The sequence below is a fragment of the Oryctolagus cuniculus genome, chromosome 11 (genome assembly GCF_051225735.1).
Source record: "Oryctolagus cuniculus isolate XC-2025 breed Fujian yellow rabbit chromosome 11, ASM5122573v1, whole genome shotgun sequence".
NCBI lineage: Eukaryota > Metazoa > Chordata > Mammalia > Lagomorpha > Leporidae > Oryctolagus > Oryctolagus cuniculus.
In genome coordinates, this window is record NC_142877.1 from 66,446,473 (window position 1) to 66,462,811 (window position 16,339).

The window sequence follows — 16,339 nt, forward strand, 5'->3', positions numbered from 1 at the left end:
AGGGTCAACGCAAGGAGCGGAGAGATGAGAATGTAACCTCCATCCAGGTTTATATTTCTAGTCTCTGAACTGTATGTGTGCGTTCTTCATTCACACCAGACCCCGGGCCTCTGACAAAATTAAAAGGTCTAAAACAGGCCAAAGGCATTCAAACGACTCTCAAAGTTCTGGGATCCGGACACATTTGTTTGCATTACTGTAAGCAGTAATACTTTGTATGCACAACTCTTGGCTCCTCCTCCTCCACTCATGCCAATTGTTTCTAGCACGGAAAATCAGTTGAATCGGGTCTTGCATCTTATTTTTCAGGGGCAAGACTGACATGGGGTGCTGAGTATTTACCATTTTCCCCTTTATGTCTAGCGTTAGGCGTATTTCCTGCCTTTCCTGCCCAACATTCAATGACTCCTTCGTTCATTAAGTCTGTATGGAGGGGCCCGACTCCATCTGCAACTCGCAGTGGCTTTCACCTCGGAAGGCCAGCCAGACCACCGTACTCATTAAACACAACCAGGTGGTACCGCCCAGCTGTGCTTCTCCGGTGGCGGCGTCGCTAGTTAGAAGGAAGAGGACACGGACTGTGCTTAACTTCTCACTCCGGCACCAAGCAAGGCCCGAGGCGAGACGGTAAATCGCGCGGCACGGCCCCGCAAGCAGCCTTCACCCGGCCGACCCATCTATCCGCAGCGAGCCGGCGGCCCGGAGAGGCAGACACAGGAGCCCCAAGCCGCGCCGACCGGGGAACCGAACCCCCTTTCCTTCCTCCTCGGGGGTACGGGGGGCGGGCGGAGGTACCTAGTTTCTGCCCCAGGTAGGTGAGGCTGTGATAGACCTTCTCGGCCGCGGCCAGGTGCGCCAAGGCCGCCAGCAGCGACAGCCAGCTGGCGCCCGCGCTCTTGTTGGCCTCGCGTTCCTTCTCCACATTGTCCTTGGCCTTGTCGTAAGAGAAGATACCCAGGTGAGAGAAGAACGTCTCCAGCACGGCCTGTTCCACCGGGACCGGGGCGGCCAGCGGGATTGCCTCCCCCATGCGCGCTGCGCTCCAGCTCCACCCACGTGGCCCGCTCTCCCTCGCACTTCCGGGTTCGGAGGGAGCGCGCGGGCGCACGGCCCTGCGTGCGCGTGACCGCCTCAAGCGGCGAGCTCCGGAGCGCGCCCCCGCAGAGGCGGCGCCAGGGCCTCCCGGGAGACGCAGATAGGAGCGAGGGCAAGGGAGGAGGTAACCGTTCCCGGGCTCCTTCAGCCGTCGGCTCCAGCAGCTCTAACCATTCGAACCCCAACCGTGGGAAGCCTCCGTGCAGCTGACCGCGGTCTGGGATAAGCGAGGGAGCCCCTCCCGGTGAGACTGCGTTAGTGCCGATGACGTCACGCCTGCATGACGTCAGTTCTTGCGTTGACGTCTGGCCGGGGCTTGATGGGCCAAGCTAGAAGAGGCGGCTGGCAATTGCCTTCCGCTCTCCCAAGAAGGGCTGTGAGAGCTCTTAAGTCAATGCAAGTAAACGGTTTATGACTGGAAATCTGACAGATAAAGGTTTACCTTGTTTCTCCATTGCGTAATTTGTATGCCGCTGCACACCGTCAATTAACTGTCTCCTGTGTCCCGTTCTAGTCGTCTCTGGTCTGCGCACTCCATAGAGCTTCCAAGCCGAGCGCCCGGGCACGTTGGCTCCGTGCTCATCCACCCCAACTACAGGAAGCTCCCCTTAAAATTCATGTCAGCCGCTCGTGCCGTGTCCGCCCCTTTGAAGCAAGGCCTGCTGCTTGCTAAGCTGGGTTTTTCCTTGCTGCTTCCTTGTAGGAGCTGCTGCTTTGTGGTTTCTGCCCCTCCCCTATTAGCCTGTGGGCTCCCTAGACCCGGGGACTAGGGTTCACTACAATCTTTTAAAAAATTGCATTCACATAAAGAGAACAGATTTCATGTATTTCATGCCTACACTTCTCAGATAACCATACTTCCCTCCTTGTCTCCCTCCCTCGAGCACAGCCTTTCTGTAATGAACAGCACAGTGATGCTTACTGAGAGACGGCCTGCTTTCCTTTTAACTGGAGCTCTTCTGCCGTCGCTGCCTTGCAGTGCAAATCCCACGAATCTAATTTGAATGAGTATGGATTATACTCTTGTTCCTTGTCCTCAAGTATAATTCAGATCAACCAGGTTAACTGTGATACAGGGCAGGATCTTATATGTGATGAAGATGAAAAAGAGAGGTACAGTAATAGCTTCCAAAGAACTGGAAAGGCCTTCTGGAGTGTAGGGGTCGTTGATGAGTGAATGGAAGCTAATAACTTAAAAAAAAGTCTAATACCAGCACGAAACGGACACTGAAAGAGATTATTAAACTCACAAATATACTCGTTATGTAAGAATTCCTTAGATAATAACGGTGATATTATTAAAAAGTGCAGAAAATAAATTTTCAGTAACAGTAAAGGGGACATGAATAAATGCAAAATAGCTGTCACCTTGTTTCTTGTTAACCAAAAAAAGGTATAAAACATAAGAGCATGGACAAACTAGAAAAGGTGACTATGTCATGCATCCAGAGATAGTGAAGAACCCTGTAATCCTAAAAGAACTGGAAGGATTTACAAAGGAAGATATGGACGTGCCTATATAACAAAGTCTTTTTACATGTCCACAAAGTACAACGCCAATCTGAGGGAAGTATTTGTAAACTATGTCAGACAAAGGTTTAATGTGCTTAACATACTAATACTTCTTACTAGTATGAATAAAAAGACGTGAGTACACAAGTTTCAAAAGAAATATAAAATGTTGGGGCAGGCACTATGGCGCAGTGGGTTAATCCTCTGCTTGTAGCGCCGGCATCCCATTTGGATGCTGGTTCAAGTCCTGGCCACTCCTCTTCCAATCCAGCTCTCTGCTGTGGCCTGGGAAAGCAGTAGAAGATGGCCCAAGTCCTTGGGCCCCTGCACCCGCGTGGGAGACCTGGAAGAAGCTCCTGGCTCCTGGATCAGATCAGCCCAGCTCCAGCCATTGCAGCCATCTGGGGAGCGAAACAGCAGATGGAAGACCTTTCTCTCTATCTCTCCCTTTCTCTTTCTGTAACTCTGCCTTGCAAATAAATACTAAATAAAATCTTTTTTAAAAAGAAATATAAAATGCTAATAATCATTTGTTTTAAATATCTAACCTCACTAGTAATCAAAGAAATGTAGATCCAATTGTTATATCCAGTTTTTCATCTATCTGATTAACAAGAGACTTAAAGTATCGATAAACATGCAGAATTGTACACTGCAGGTGTGAATATATGGCCTTTCTGGATAACATGTGGTGATGTATATCAATAATAAATTAGAATATATGGAGGTGTCTAAAATAGTGTCTGAGACAAAACACTTGTTAATACATCATTAATAATGTTACCATTAACGTTGGCACATACCTTTTATTCAACAGAGCACCAAAAAATCCATTTAGTTAACACTTCCATCACCTCATAGAGTTACCTCAGGAACATAGAGTTACCTCAGGCAGAGTTAACAGAGAGGCAGAGAGAGAGAGAGAGAGAGAGAGAGAAAGAATCTTCCACCTGCTGGCTCACTCCCCAGATGGCCGCAATGGCTGGAGCTGCACGGATCCAAAGCCAGGAGCTGGAAATTTATTTCGGGTCTCCCAGGTGGGTGCAGGGTCCCAAGGGTTCTACCCCTTCCCAGGCCATAGCAGAGAGCTGGATAGGAAGTGGAGTAGCCAGGATTCAAAACGGCATCTTTATGGGATGCCAGCACCGCAGCCAGTGGCTTTACCCGCTGTGCCACAGCGCTGGCCCCACAATATAGTATTATTAACAATTATCATCAAGATGTCCATTAACTCAGCAGAACATACTCATTTGGTACTGACCCAACACTCCCCATTTCCCCTCCCCCCCAGTCCCTAACTTTCACCTATCTACCGCCATATTATGAGTATGATTTTTTGAATTCCACATATAAGTCGAAGCATACACAGTTTGTCTTTCTGTGTCTGGCCTACTTAACCTAATTTCCTCTGGGTTCATTCATGTTGTCACAAATGGCAAGATTTCCTTCTTTTCTTGTGGCTGAATGGTATTCTGTTGTGTGTATGTATCCCATCTGTTTGCTGTGGACAAACGCGTCAATTGTTTCCACATCTTGACCATTGTGAGTACTGCTGCAATAAACATGGGTACAGATATCTTGCATTTCCTTTGGATAGTTACGCAGAAGTGAGATTGCTGGCTCACAGGATAGTTCTTTTTCAATTTTTTTAGGTACCTCCATACAATTTTCCATAATGACTGTAACCAATTTACTTCCCATGAATACAAGATTTCCTTTTCTCTACAACCTTATCTCTTATCTTTTAATAATACAAATAGTCATCCTAACAAGGTGTGAGATATTGTAATTTTGATTGGCATTTTCCTGATGATTAGTAATGTTGAGCATGTTTTCATATATCTGTTGGCCATTTGTATATGTTGTTTCAAAAATTTTTCCCATTTTACAATCAGGTTATTTTATTTTTATTAATAAATTGTATGAGTTCCTTATATATTTTGGATATTAATCCTTATCTGATATGTAATTTGCAAATATATTCTCCCGTTCCATAAATTGCCTTTTCATTTTGCTGATGATTTCTTTTTTTTTTTTTTTTTTTTTTTTTACAGGCAGAGTGGACAGTGAGAGAGAGAGAGAGACAGAGAGAAAGGTCTTCCTTTGCCGCTGGTTCACCCTCCAATGGCTGCCGCGGCAGGCGCACCGCGCTGATCCGATGGCAGGAGCCAGGTGCTTCTCCTCGTCTCCTATAGGGTGCGGGGCCCTAGCACTTGGGCCATCCTCCACTGCACTCCCTGGCTGTCGCTCCCCCTCTTCGTGGAGGAACGACACAGGACCCTGCGCTGTTCTTTCGTCTGCTCGGCCCTCCCCGGGTTTGCTGCTGGTTCTTCCCGGGTTGGCTACTATCCCTTCCACCTCCGTGGAAGGGCGGTTCCCCCGGCCACATTCCCCACTTCCGCAGGGGAGCGGCACACCGCCGGCCGGCTTTCTGGGGGCTGCACAGGCGTTCCTTCAGATGTTCCCCTTAGATGTTCCCCATAGATGTTCCCGGTGCATGCCGTCTCTCTCCTCCTTTATAGTCCTTCTCTGCCAATCCCAACTCGGCTGCCCACACGCCGAGTACGCTGCTCTCCTCCAATCAGGAGCAAGTCCTACAGTTTATTGGTTGAACTGGAGGCAGCTGTGCAGAAGCTGTTTACTTCTCTCCCAGCGCCATATTGTGGGAGAGCAGATGCATAGAATAAGTCTTAATTCCAGTAACTCAGTCTAGTCCGGATTGCTCCCCACAGATCCCCCTTTCTTTTTATTTTTGGCGTTGATACGCGCCTGTCTTCGGTTGTGAGGAGGTTTTTAGGCGCTGATGCGTGCCTGTGTTCGGTGCCCTGCAGTGCATGCTCTGCTCTGCCTGCAGGGGCTTACAAGCCCTATCAGGCAAACTGAATCCAAGCCTTCTCATTGCCATATTGTGGGGAGGCTTATTGGTGTTGATTCGTGCCTATCTTCGGTGACCTGCAGCTCATACTCTGGTCGAGCTGCTTGCTGGCGCTTACCGCCTTAATCAGGCAGACCCAATCCAAGCTTTCTCATTGTTACTGATGTTAATTCGTGCCTGTCTTCGGTGACCTGCGGCGCATAAGCTGCTAGCCGCCGCAGGTGCTCATCGCCTCACTTAATCGGGCAGACCGAATCCAAGCCCTCACATTGCAGTGTTGTAGGGAGGCCTTTCTATTTCTCTATTTCTCTATCTCCGGGCATTCCTATTTCTCCCATTTTACTTCTATCTTCCAGCATTCCTATTTCTCTCATCTTACTTCTAAACTTCTGTTTCTCTTATCCCTGCGGCTTCCCGGCGCCTCGCCCTGCCAGCAGGCTCCGCCCCGAGGCTATTTCTCGGCGGCTTTCCGGCTGAGCCGCTTCAGCCCGCGTCTCTCTCATCTGCGCGGCTCGGCTTTGCGCGCACCGCGGTCTCCACGCCCTTCGCGTCTGCACCACGGCCTCGCGCCAGCCCCGTTCCCTATCTACTTGTGCCCCGCACGCTCTCTCTGCGCACGGCAGCCTCCGCGAGTCACACAGCGTAGCTTACGTGTCCGCCACTAGCATTCAATCTAAGTTCCCCGGGCTAGCCTGGCGAATTCAACCCAGCTTACGTCTCCGCCCCACGATCTGGCTTCCCGTCCTTTGCTCCCCGGGCTAATCAGACGGATCCCAATCTGGCTTACGTTTCAGCTTCTGGTTTCAACTTTTCGCCCCCTATTCCCGGGCTAACTTGAGAATCCCAAAGTGGCTTTCGTATCCGCCTCGGCCTGCCCCCCGCGGCTTCAATTTCCCTAACATTTTTCTCTACCCGGTATGTTTCCCCAAGCTTTCTTCCAACAATATTCCTCCCTCATTTCTCCTGGCCTCTCCCCACAGTCCGCATCCGAGTCTGTTTGTTCTAGCTTTCACTTTCGCTTTCGACCTTAGAGATTTCTCCCAGCTTCCCCCCGTAGTCCGTATCTGAGTCTATGCCTAGGCTTTCAATAGCTTCTTCCGGCACCTTTTTCGTCCGGCTTTTCCCTAGGCTGTTTGCTAGTCTCTCTCTCTGGTAATTTTCCCATTTCTTCCCGGTCTTCCCTCCTAAGTTTCCTATCCGTCCTAGGTTTCCTATCCGAGTCACGGCACCATTATGTCGCTCCCCCTCTTCGTGGAGGAACGACACAGGACCCTGCGCTGTTCTTTCGTCTGCTCGGCCCTCCCCGGGTTTGCTGCTGGTTCTTCCCGGGTTGGCTACTATCCCTTCCACCTCCGTGGAAGGGCGGTTCCCCCGGCCACATTCCCCACTTCCGCAGGGGAGCGGCACACCGCCGGCCGGCTTTCTGGGGGCTGCACAGGCGTTCCTTCAGATGTTCCCCTTAGATGTTCCCCATAGATGTTCCCGGTGCATGCCGTCTCTCTCCTCCTTTATAGTCCTTCTCTGCCAATCCCAACTCGGCTGCCCACACGCCGAGTACGCTGCTCTCCTCCAATCAGGAGCAAGTCCTACAGTTTATTGGTTGAACTGGAGGCAGCTGTGCAGAAGCTGTTTACTTCTCTCCCAGCGCCATATTGTGGGAGAGCAGATGCATAGAATAAGTCTTAATTCCAGTAACTCAGTCTAGTCCGGATTGCTCCCCACACCTGGCCACAGCAGAGAGCTGGCCTGGAAGAGGGTCAACTGGGACAGAATCCGGTGCCCCGACTGGGACTAGAACCCGGTGTGCCGGCGCCGCAAGGCGGAGGATTAGCCTAGTGAGCCGCGGCAACAGCCTTGATGATTTCTTTTGCTTCACAGAAGCTTTTTTAATTTGAAAACGGTTTAGCTCTTTTCTTTTTTTCAAATTTTATTTCAGGTATGCAAACTTCATGCATTTCATGTATACAGATTTAGGAACATAGTGATACTTCCCACCCTACCGTCTCTCCTTCCCATGCTACCATACTTCCTCCTCTTTCCTCTTATTCCCTCCCTTAATTTTTACAGTGATCTACTTTCAGTTTACTTTATACTCATAAGATTAACCCTACAACAAGTAAAGAGTTCAACAGATCGTAAGAAAAAGCACTGTTCCTCAACAGTAGACACAGGCCTGTAAACAATAATCAAATCTCAAAATGTCAATTTCACCCCTATATATTACATTTTTGGTACTCTTAGTAACCACAGATCAGGGAAAACATTATATCTGCCTTTTGGGGACTGGTTTATTTCACTGAGCATAATGGTTTCCAGTTGCATCCATTTTGTTGCAAAAGGCAAGATTTCATTCTTTTTTACAGCTGAGTACTATTCCACATAAACATAAACAGCTGAGTACTATTCCACATAAACATAATTTCTTTATCCAGCCATCAGTTGATGGTCCTCAGGGTTGATTCCATATCTTAGCTGTTGTGAATTGAGCTGCAATAAATTTAGAAGCTTTTTAGTATGATGTAGTTGGACTTCTTTTACTTTTGTTGTCATTTCCAAATAGTTCCAAGAGCAAAGTCAAAGTGCTTTTTCTGATAAATATTAATTGATCATGTGTGTTTATTTCTACCCTCTCTATTCTGTTAAATTGGTCTATGTGTCTGTTTTTATGCCAACACCACACTGTGCTTTTTTAAAGATTTATTTATGTATGTATTTGAAAGGTAGGATAACAGAGAAGAGACAAAGAAACAGATCTTCCGTCCAATGATTCACTTCCCAAATGCCTGCAAAAGCCAAGGCTGGGCCAGGCTGAAGCTAGGAGCCAGGAACTCCACCCTGGTCTCCCACATGGGTGGCAGGGGCTCAGTCCTGGGCCCATTATCTGCCACCTTCCCAGATACACTAGCAGGAAGCTGGACCAGAAGCAGAGGAGCTGGGACTCTGTTCCAAGATGCAGTTTAACCTATTGTGCCACAACACTAACCCAGTACCATACTGTTTTGATTTTATTTTTTTATTTGAGAGGTAGAGTTACAGACAGTGAGAGGGAGCAACAGAGAGAAAGTTCTTCCTGCTGTTGGTTCACTCCCCAGATGGCAGAAACAGCTGGAGCTGTGCCGATCCGAAGCCAGGAGGCAAGTGATTCTTCCTGGTCTCCCGTGCAGGTGCAGGGGCCCAAGCACTTGGGCCATCTTCTACTGCTTTCCCAGGCCATAGCAGAGAGCTGGATTGGAAGAGGAGCAACCAGGACTAGAACCGGTGCCCATATGGGATGGAGAATGTCCATATGCAGGTGGAGAATTAACCTACTGAGCCACGGCACCAGCCCCTGTAATACTATTTGAAATCAAGAAAGGTGATGAGTCCAGCGTTGTTCTTTCTCAATATTGCTTTGGTTATTAAAGGTCTTTTGTTGTTCTGTAGAAATTTTAGGATTCTTTTTTTTATTTCTGAAAGAAAATGCCACTAGTATTTTGATAGGGATTGCACTGAACCTAGGAATTGTTTTGGATAGTATTGAAATTTTATGTTAATTCTTCCTGTCTATGAACATGGGATATTTTTTCATTTATTTGTGTGTATATCAATTTCTTTCACCAATGTCTTCTAGTTTTTTAGTGTGCATATCTTTCACTCCCTTGGTTAAATCTATTTAACTATTGTCTTTGATTATTGTAAATTAATTGTTTTCTTGATTTCTTATTCAGATAGTTCATTGCTAGTGTGTAGAAATGCAACTCAATTTCTGTATGTTAATTTTTTTATCCTGAACTTTATCAAATTAATTTATTAGTTCTATCAGTTTTGGAGTGGCATCTTTAGGGTTTTTTACCTATAAGATCATGTCATCTGTAGAGATAATTTAACTTCTCTTTGATTTGAGTAACATTTAATTCTTTTTCTTACCTAATTACTCTGGTACATTTCTTCTATACATAAAATGGTGAGAGTTTTATCATGAAAAAATATTGAATATCATTAAATGCATTTCCTGTGTCTATTGAATTTTTAAACAAACGATTTTTATCCCTTATTCTGTTAAAGTGATGTATCATGTGTATTGATATGCGTATGTTGAACCAACCTTTCATCTTAGGGTTAAATCCCACTTGATCACAGTGTATGATCCTTTTATTGTGTTGTTGAATTTAGTTTGCTAGTATTCTGTTGAGGAATTTTGCAACCCTGCTCATCACAGATATTGGCCTGTAATTTTCTTTTCTTATAGTGTACTTATTTGGCTTTGATATGAGGGTAGAGCTGACCTTGTAAAATTAGTCTGGAAGCGTTTGCTCCAATTTTTGGAAGTTTGAGAAGGACTGGCATTACTTCTTTAAATGCTTGGCAGAATTCACCTGTGAAGCCATTTGTTCCCATTCTTTTCTTTGCTTGGAGGTTTTTGATTACTGCTCAGTCTCCTTCCTCTTTACTGATCTTTTGTTTATTCATGACTGAGTCTTGGAAGGTTATATATTTTTAGAAACTAGAAAAATACTGTGAACTTAATTGATAGTCATTAAATATTTGATTGACTGATTCTTGCTTTAAAAAAAGATTTTATGGGTCTGGCGCCATGGCTCACTTGGTTAATCCTCCACCTGCGGTGCTGGCATCCCATATGGGCGCCGGGTTCTAGTCCCGGTTGCTCCTCTTCCAGACCAGCTCTCTGCTGGGGCTCGGGAAGGCAGTGGAGGATGGCCCAAGTCCTTGGGCCCTGTACCCACATGGGAGACCAGGAGGAAGCACCTGGCTCCAGGCTTCGGATCAGCGCAGCACCGGCCATACCAGCCATTTGGGGGGTGAACCAACGGAAGGAAGACCTTTCTCACTGTCTCTCTCTCACTGTCTGTAACTCTACCTATCAAATAAATAAATAAATAATCTTAAAAAAAAAGATTTTATTTGAAAGGCAGAGTGACACAGAGCGAGGAAGAGACAAAGACAAAGAGACTTTCATTGGCTGGTTCATTCCCCCAACGGCTGCCAACAGCCAGGTCTGGTCTGGGCCATCCCACCATCCTGGTATCCTACGTGGGTAGCAGGGCCCCAAGCACTTGAGTCATCTTCCTCTGCCTTCCTAGGTTCATTAGCAAGGAGCTGGATCAGAAGCAAAGCAGCTGAGACTTAAACTGGCACTCCAATACCAATGCCAGCATTGTAAGCAGGGGCTTAACCTGCTGCACCCCTGATTCTTGTTATCTCTTGAGAGTATAATGAAAAAAAAATGATGTGTCAAACTGTTGAAACAGTAAAGTTAGAAAACAGGAAGTTACCTTGAATGATGTCATGGTTCAATCCATAAGCAGGATATTTTATATAGTAGTAATAAATACTTGCTTTGATTATGTGTTAAGTATCTACTTCTGTGTAACAACCCCAAAACTCAGTGTCTTAACGAAACAGAAGTCTCCAGTCATCTCACAGTTTCTGTGAGACAAGAATGCAAGAGCAGCTCAGCTGGGCAGTTCTGTCTCAGTCTCACATGCGGTTGTAGTCAGAAGTTGGCAAGGGCTGACGTCATCTGAAGGCTGGAGCAGGAGAATCCACACTCACAAGTGTCTGGAAGGTTTGCACAGTCTGTACACAGGGTTGCCTGGGTGATGCCTAGGAGTCCTCACAGCATGGCAACTCTGGCTTGTCCTAGAGCAAGTGATAGGAGACCAAGGCAGAAGCTGCAGTGGAATTCACAAATCACTTCTGCATATTCAGGGCCACTCATAACTGAATTTGAATGAGAGACTAAGGAAGGCCATAAATGCTAGGAAGCAGGGTCACTGGAAGCTACTCAAGGCTGTCTACCACCACTGATGGAATTTCCAGCGTGGAGAATTCCCTCTCTTCTTAGAAGTATCCAAGGATACAAGCCCGTAACTGCTCCTTCATTAATATTTTATTGCTTACGACGTTTCACTGGGATGGGTACTGTGGCATAGTGGGTAGAGCCACCACCTGTGGCGCTGGCATCCCATATGGGTGCCAGTTTGAGTCCCAGCTGCTCCACTTCTGATCCAACTCCCTGATAATGTGCCTGGGATAGCAGTGGAAGATGGCCCAAGTCCCTGGACAAATGCACCACATGGGAGTCTCAGATGAAGCTCCTGGCTCCTGGCTGCAGATCAGCACAGCTCCAGGAGGTACAGCCATTTGGGGAGTGAATCAGCAGATAGAAGATTCTCATTCCTTCTCTCTCTCTCTCTCTCTCTCTGCAAACTCCACTTTTCAAATAAATAAATAAATAAATGTTTTTTATAAAGAAATTGTTTCCTAATTCATCATAATGTGCATTAAATCTGAAAAAGAAAAACCACAAGACCATTGATTTGATATTGCTCTTTACAGATCTTTGAAAATATACCTAGTGACAATGCCAGTGACAAAACCATTTCTTAGGACAACCTATTTCGGGGGCTAAAGGATATTCATTCTTTCATTATTCAATTCATAGTAGACTAAATTTTGTGGTGATATAAACAAAGCAATATACAAAAATAATTTTACAATTTAGTGATTATGCCAGTTAATTACCAACCAAATTTTACATTACTTGGGCTTACTTCCCTTTTCCTGATCCATTTCCTGGACATATTACTAACAATAATAAAACTACCTTTCATTTAGCATTAGTGACGTACATCACTAATCATCCCACAAGTCTTCAAGGTAGGTGTGATTTATCTGCATTTGTGGAAAGAAGAGGCTATGAAAGAGTGAGTGACACAACCAGCACTTGGCAGTGCTGAGTTGCAAGCCTAGCTTTGCTTCTTGAACAGATAATGCTCCTGTTAGAGAGTTACTCCCACAAAGGTGGCCTCTTAGCTCTTAGTAAGAGACTTCCACATTTATGCATTTGTAAACTGTTTCTGCAGTTATGTCCCCGACTGTATTGACAGTGTCATCGAAAGAATTTATGTGAGACGACCCTTTTCATTTTCTTTTCGGATTATTTTCTTAAAATACCACACATTTGCAGGTCAGGCAACTGTGAAGGGACTTTCCAAGGATCAGTGCCCAGCATGGGGGCATTTGGTAGACTGCCTTAATGATTCTGTATGCTGCATAGATTGGGGATGGTCCCAAGGTTACCCTGTGGGCAGGATGGCAGTAAATATGTGTACATATATATTTACCTTAGTGCTCGATACATTTACCTATGATTATTTTGTACTTAGAAATATTTCAGATCCAATCATTCCTTTCTAATTACAAAATAATCAGGTAGACAGACTTACTGAGCACTTAATGAATCCCAGAAATTGTGCTAAGTGCTTTACATGAATCAATTCAATTAATCCTTGGAAAAATGCTAGGCTCATTGTGGAAAACTTAGAAAAAAATTAAATATACAAGCCACCCTTTATTCCCAAACCCAGAAATCATTGTTGATATGTCTAGTGGATGCTGTGGTGCACTGCCCCGGCTCCTAAGGTAAAACTGTTAGCTATGGCTCAAAGTTGAATTCCTCTACAAAGTTACCTTCAAAGTTATATCTCCTCCCTGAGAGCAACTCAAATCCAGTGACTGTCCAGTTGTGGAGGTGCAGAAGTACAGCCCATAGCTGGGACATCCCGTCTTTAGACTTCCCATGAGGCCAGTTAAAGCTTCTATGGCAACTGTCCTGTAATCCACCTCCTCCCTCTGGTTAGTCTTGCTTCTCCTTAAAGGTGGAAGCACTGAGAGCACTTTCCAGCAACCCACCTGCCTGCAAATCTCTGCCTCAGAGTCTGTTTCCTGAAAACCCAACCAAAGTCAACATTTTGTAAACAAATTTAGAATTTTTACATTTATTTTACTCCAACCAATTTGAAATGTTTTCATCCATTGTTTTGTCACTTAATTTTTTGTTGATACTATTTAATTAAAAATTGTACAACAGAATTTATAACAGCCACCTGGGATTGATTTGGCACATCATACCCAGCTGATCTCGCATGATTGGTTACTGGTTCTCACTGTGGCAGACCCTAAAACTTAGCATACAGACACTCATTCTCAACCTCCTCCTCACTTGCCTCCCTCCAGAATGGGAAAAGCAAATGTTCCCAAATGTTTAGTTTTCCTAACCTCCCTTACAAGTGCCAGCCACTGAGAAGTAAGCTGAAGTTTTCTCAGGGTTGAGGGAGAAAGTCCTAGGAAGTCATTTGCCTTCCAAGTAAAATGGTACAGCAAAAGACGGTATCATTTCTTACCTGTTGTTTCTGCTTGGTAAGGAAGAAGAGGGCTAAAGCTGTAGTGCTCATCTTTCATCCATGAGGGAAGTCAAGAAGGTTAGAGACAGCCTCAACTAGATCATCCAACATTTAAACCAGTGCCACCATCAGCCTATCTCTGGATTTTATGTTAGGATAAATAAAATGAGTACTTTCCTAACAGGCTTGGTTTAGATTTTCTGTTTGCAACTTGAATGTCACTATTCCCCGACATGTATTATTAGAAGTCAGTCAGTGGTGAATATGGTTGTATGTAATTGTTTGACCAGCAACCACTTAGGGAGGGAAAGGATTAGGTCTTACATTTTCAACATTTCTTGACCTTAGGCAGCTCTGCCCTTAACCTTCCCCTTTTCTTTTTATTGGGACCAGAAAAATAATGCCCATAGGCTTCCTCGACTTTTCTATTTCCACATCCATCTTTGATAGATTACAATTTATCATTGTGCTAAATCTGGATGAGAATAAGAATATGAACAGTCATTTTATAGAAATCTCTTTCAGACTTCAGCCAATACATGTAAGGAACACATACAATAGCAAAAATGTCATCTTCTCCAATGGCATACTTCCAAAAGGCAGTAGTTGTGGAAGACAACATAGACCCTTCATACATCAGAACCTTTTCTTTGAATAGGTTATTTTAGTAAGGATAGCACATCTACTAGTACAGGATCAGAGAGGCTTTTTTGAAGCAAATATTGTATGAATGGGTTGTATTCTAATCTAAGCCATGAAGTAACTATACATTTGCCTGGAAATCATTAAGAACTCGGAGTTGAGGTGTTTTATTTTCTCAGAGTAAATGTGTAGAATTCCAGAGTCTGAACTGAACTGCCATTTGAGGTTAAAAAGCAAAAACAAAAACACAATGTTGAATTGAAAAATAGACATTGAAATCATGTTTAATTTCAGCTTTGTAATGGCAAATTTGCATTTGATAATGCAAAATCCAAATTTATTTATATATTTAAAATTTATTTTATTTATTTGAAAGGCAGAGTTACAGAAAGAGAGAAAGAGACAGAGAAAAAGAGGTCTCTCATTTGCTGGTTCATTCCCCAAATGGCCACAGAAACAGTAGCTGGTCCAGGCTGAAGCCAGGAGACAGGAGCTTCTCTGCATCTCCCATGTTGCTGCAGGGGCCCACACACTTGGACCATCTTCCACTGCTTTCCCAGGTACATTAGCAGATAGCTAGATTGGAAGTAGAGCAGCTGGGACTCAAATTGGCATCCATATGGGATGCCGGTGCTGCAGGTAGTGGCTTAACCTGCTATGCCACAGCACCAGCCCCACAAAACCTGAATTTAGTGAGCCCACCTCCAAACCCTCCACCTACTCACCCAGTCTTTAACCTGCAGTCTCAGAAGTCTTGGGTTGCATGGTTCTGACTAAAACAAAGGCATGGGATGCTATTGGATATTGTAGGGTATCAGGATCCCTATAATATCCAAGATAAAGCTGCTTCGGGGCTCATTCCTACTGGCTCATTTCTACTTTAGTACAGGAGAGGGATCCAGACCTGGCCAGACTGTCAGCAAGTTGCTCCATATTGGACTTTCATTCATGGGCACAGATTGAAACTCAGTTAGCACAGGGGTAGGTGTTTGGTGCAGCAGTTAAGATGCTGCCTGGGACGCCATATCCCCTATTTGAGTGCCTCAGTTTGAGTTTCCATTCAACTTGTGATTTCAGCTTCATGCTAATGTGCGCCCTAGGAGGCAGCAGGTGATGGCTCAAGTAGTTGAGTCCCTACCACCCACATAGGAGACCAAGATTGAGTTCTGGGCTCCCAGATACAGCCTGGACCAACCCCAGCCACTATGGCATTCAGGAAAGGAATCAGTGGATGGAAGATACCTGTCTGTCTCTGTTTTTGTCTTTTTTTTTTTTTTTTTTTTTTTTTTTGACAGGCAGAGTGGACAGTGAGAGAGAGAGAGAGAGAGAGAGAAAGGTCTTCCTTTGCCGTTGGTTCACCCTCCAATGGCTGCCGCGGCCGGCGCGCCGGTGCACTGCACTGATCCGATGGCAGGAGCCAGGAGCCAGGTGCTTTTCCTGGTCTCCCATGGGGTGCAGGGACCAAGCACTTGGGCCATCCTCCACTGCACTCCCTGGCCACAGCAGAGAGCTGGCCTGGAAGAGGGGCAACCGGGACAGAATCCGGCGCCCCGACCGGGACTAGAACCCGGTGTGCCGGCGCCGCAAGGCGGAGGATTAGCCTAGTGAGCCGCGGCGCCGGCCTCCTTCAATATTTTAACTGTTCAACATTTCATACTGCTCTCAGCACTAGGCGGCATCAGCAAACTATAGCTATGGACTGAATCTGACTTGCAAGCTTTAAGGATGGTTTTTATATTCCTGAAGGGTAAAGAGGAGGAAGAAGGAGAAGAAATCATATATAGCCACACAAAGCTTCAGATATTTACTATCTTGGCTTTTTGCAGAAAAGTTTGCTTATTTTCAAACAATATTCACAGTACCTTTTGTGTTTTTGTATTGTAATGTATTAGGTGCCTATAGCAACCATTCAGACTATTTTCAGTAGAAAGGGATTTAATACAGGGCATCAGAAGTTTACAGAATTAGAAAGTCTATAGGAATGGTCACTTAGGCCTCCAGGAATGATTCCTAGGACAACACTGCTGGG

The 16,339-nt window shown here is 45.3% G+C and overlaps 1 protein-coding gene and 1 long non-coding RNA gene across 5 annotated transcripts in view; one reads left to right on the forward strand and one right to left on the reverse strand.

Moving 5' to 3' along the window:
- KICS2 (KICSTOR subunit 2) overlaps window positions 1-1,172 on the reverse strand; it is an 82,824-nt gene extending 81,652 nt beyond the window's left edge. For 2 of the 4 annotated variants that reach the window (XR_016216837.1, XM_089308614.1), the window contains exon 1: window positions 796-1,167. Coding sequence is in view for 3 of the 4 variants with exons in the window: in XM_089308614.1 (XP_089164740.1) it covers window positions 796-1,030 (235 nt within the window). In the remaining variant the exon portion in view is untranslated. Of the gene's footprint in view, window positions 1-795 lie in introns of all 4 variants that reach the window. The other 2 variants (XM_002711309.6, XM_089308613.1) reach the window with 2 other exon arrangements.
- A 57-nt stretch (window positions 1,173-1,229) lies between these two features.
- LOC138844380 (uncharacterized) lies at window positions 1,230-3,124 on the forward strand. Its single transcript, XR_011380140.2, has 2 exons — window positions 1,230-1,339; window positions 2,879-3,124. It is a non-coding gene; the product is annotated as an uncharacterized LOC138844380 (long non-coding RNA).
- Window positions 3,125-16,339: the final 13,215 nt, after the last annotated feature.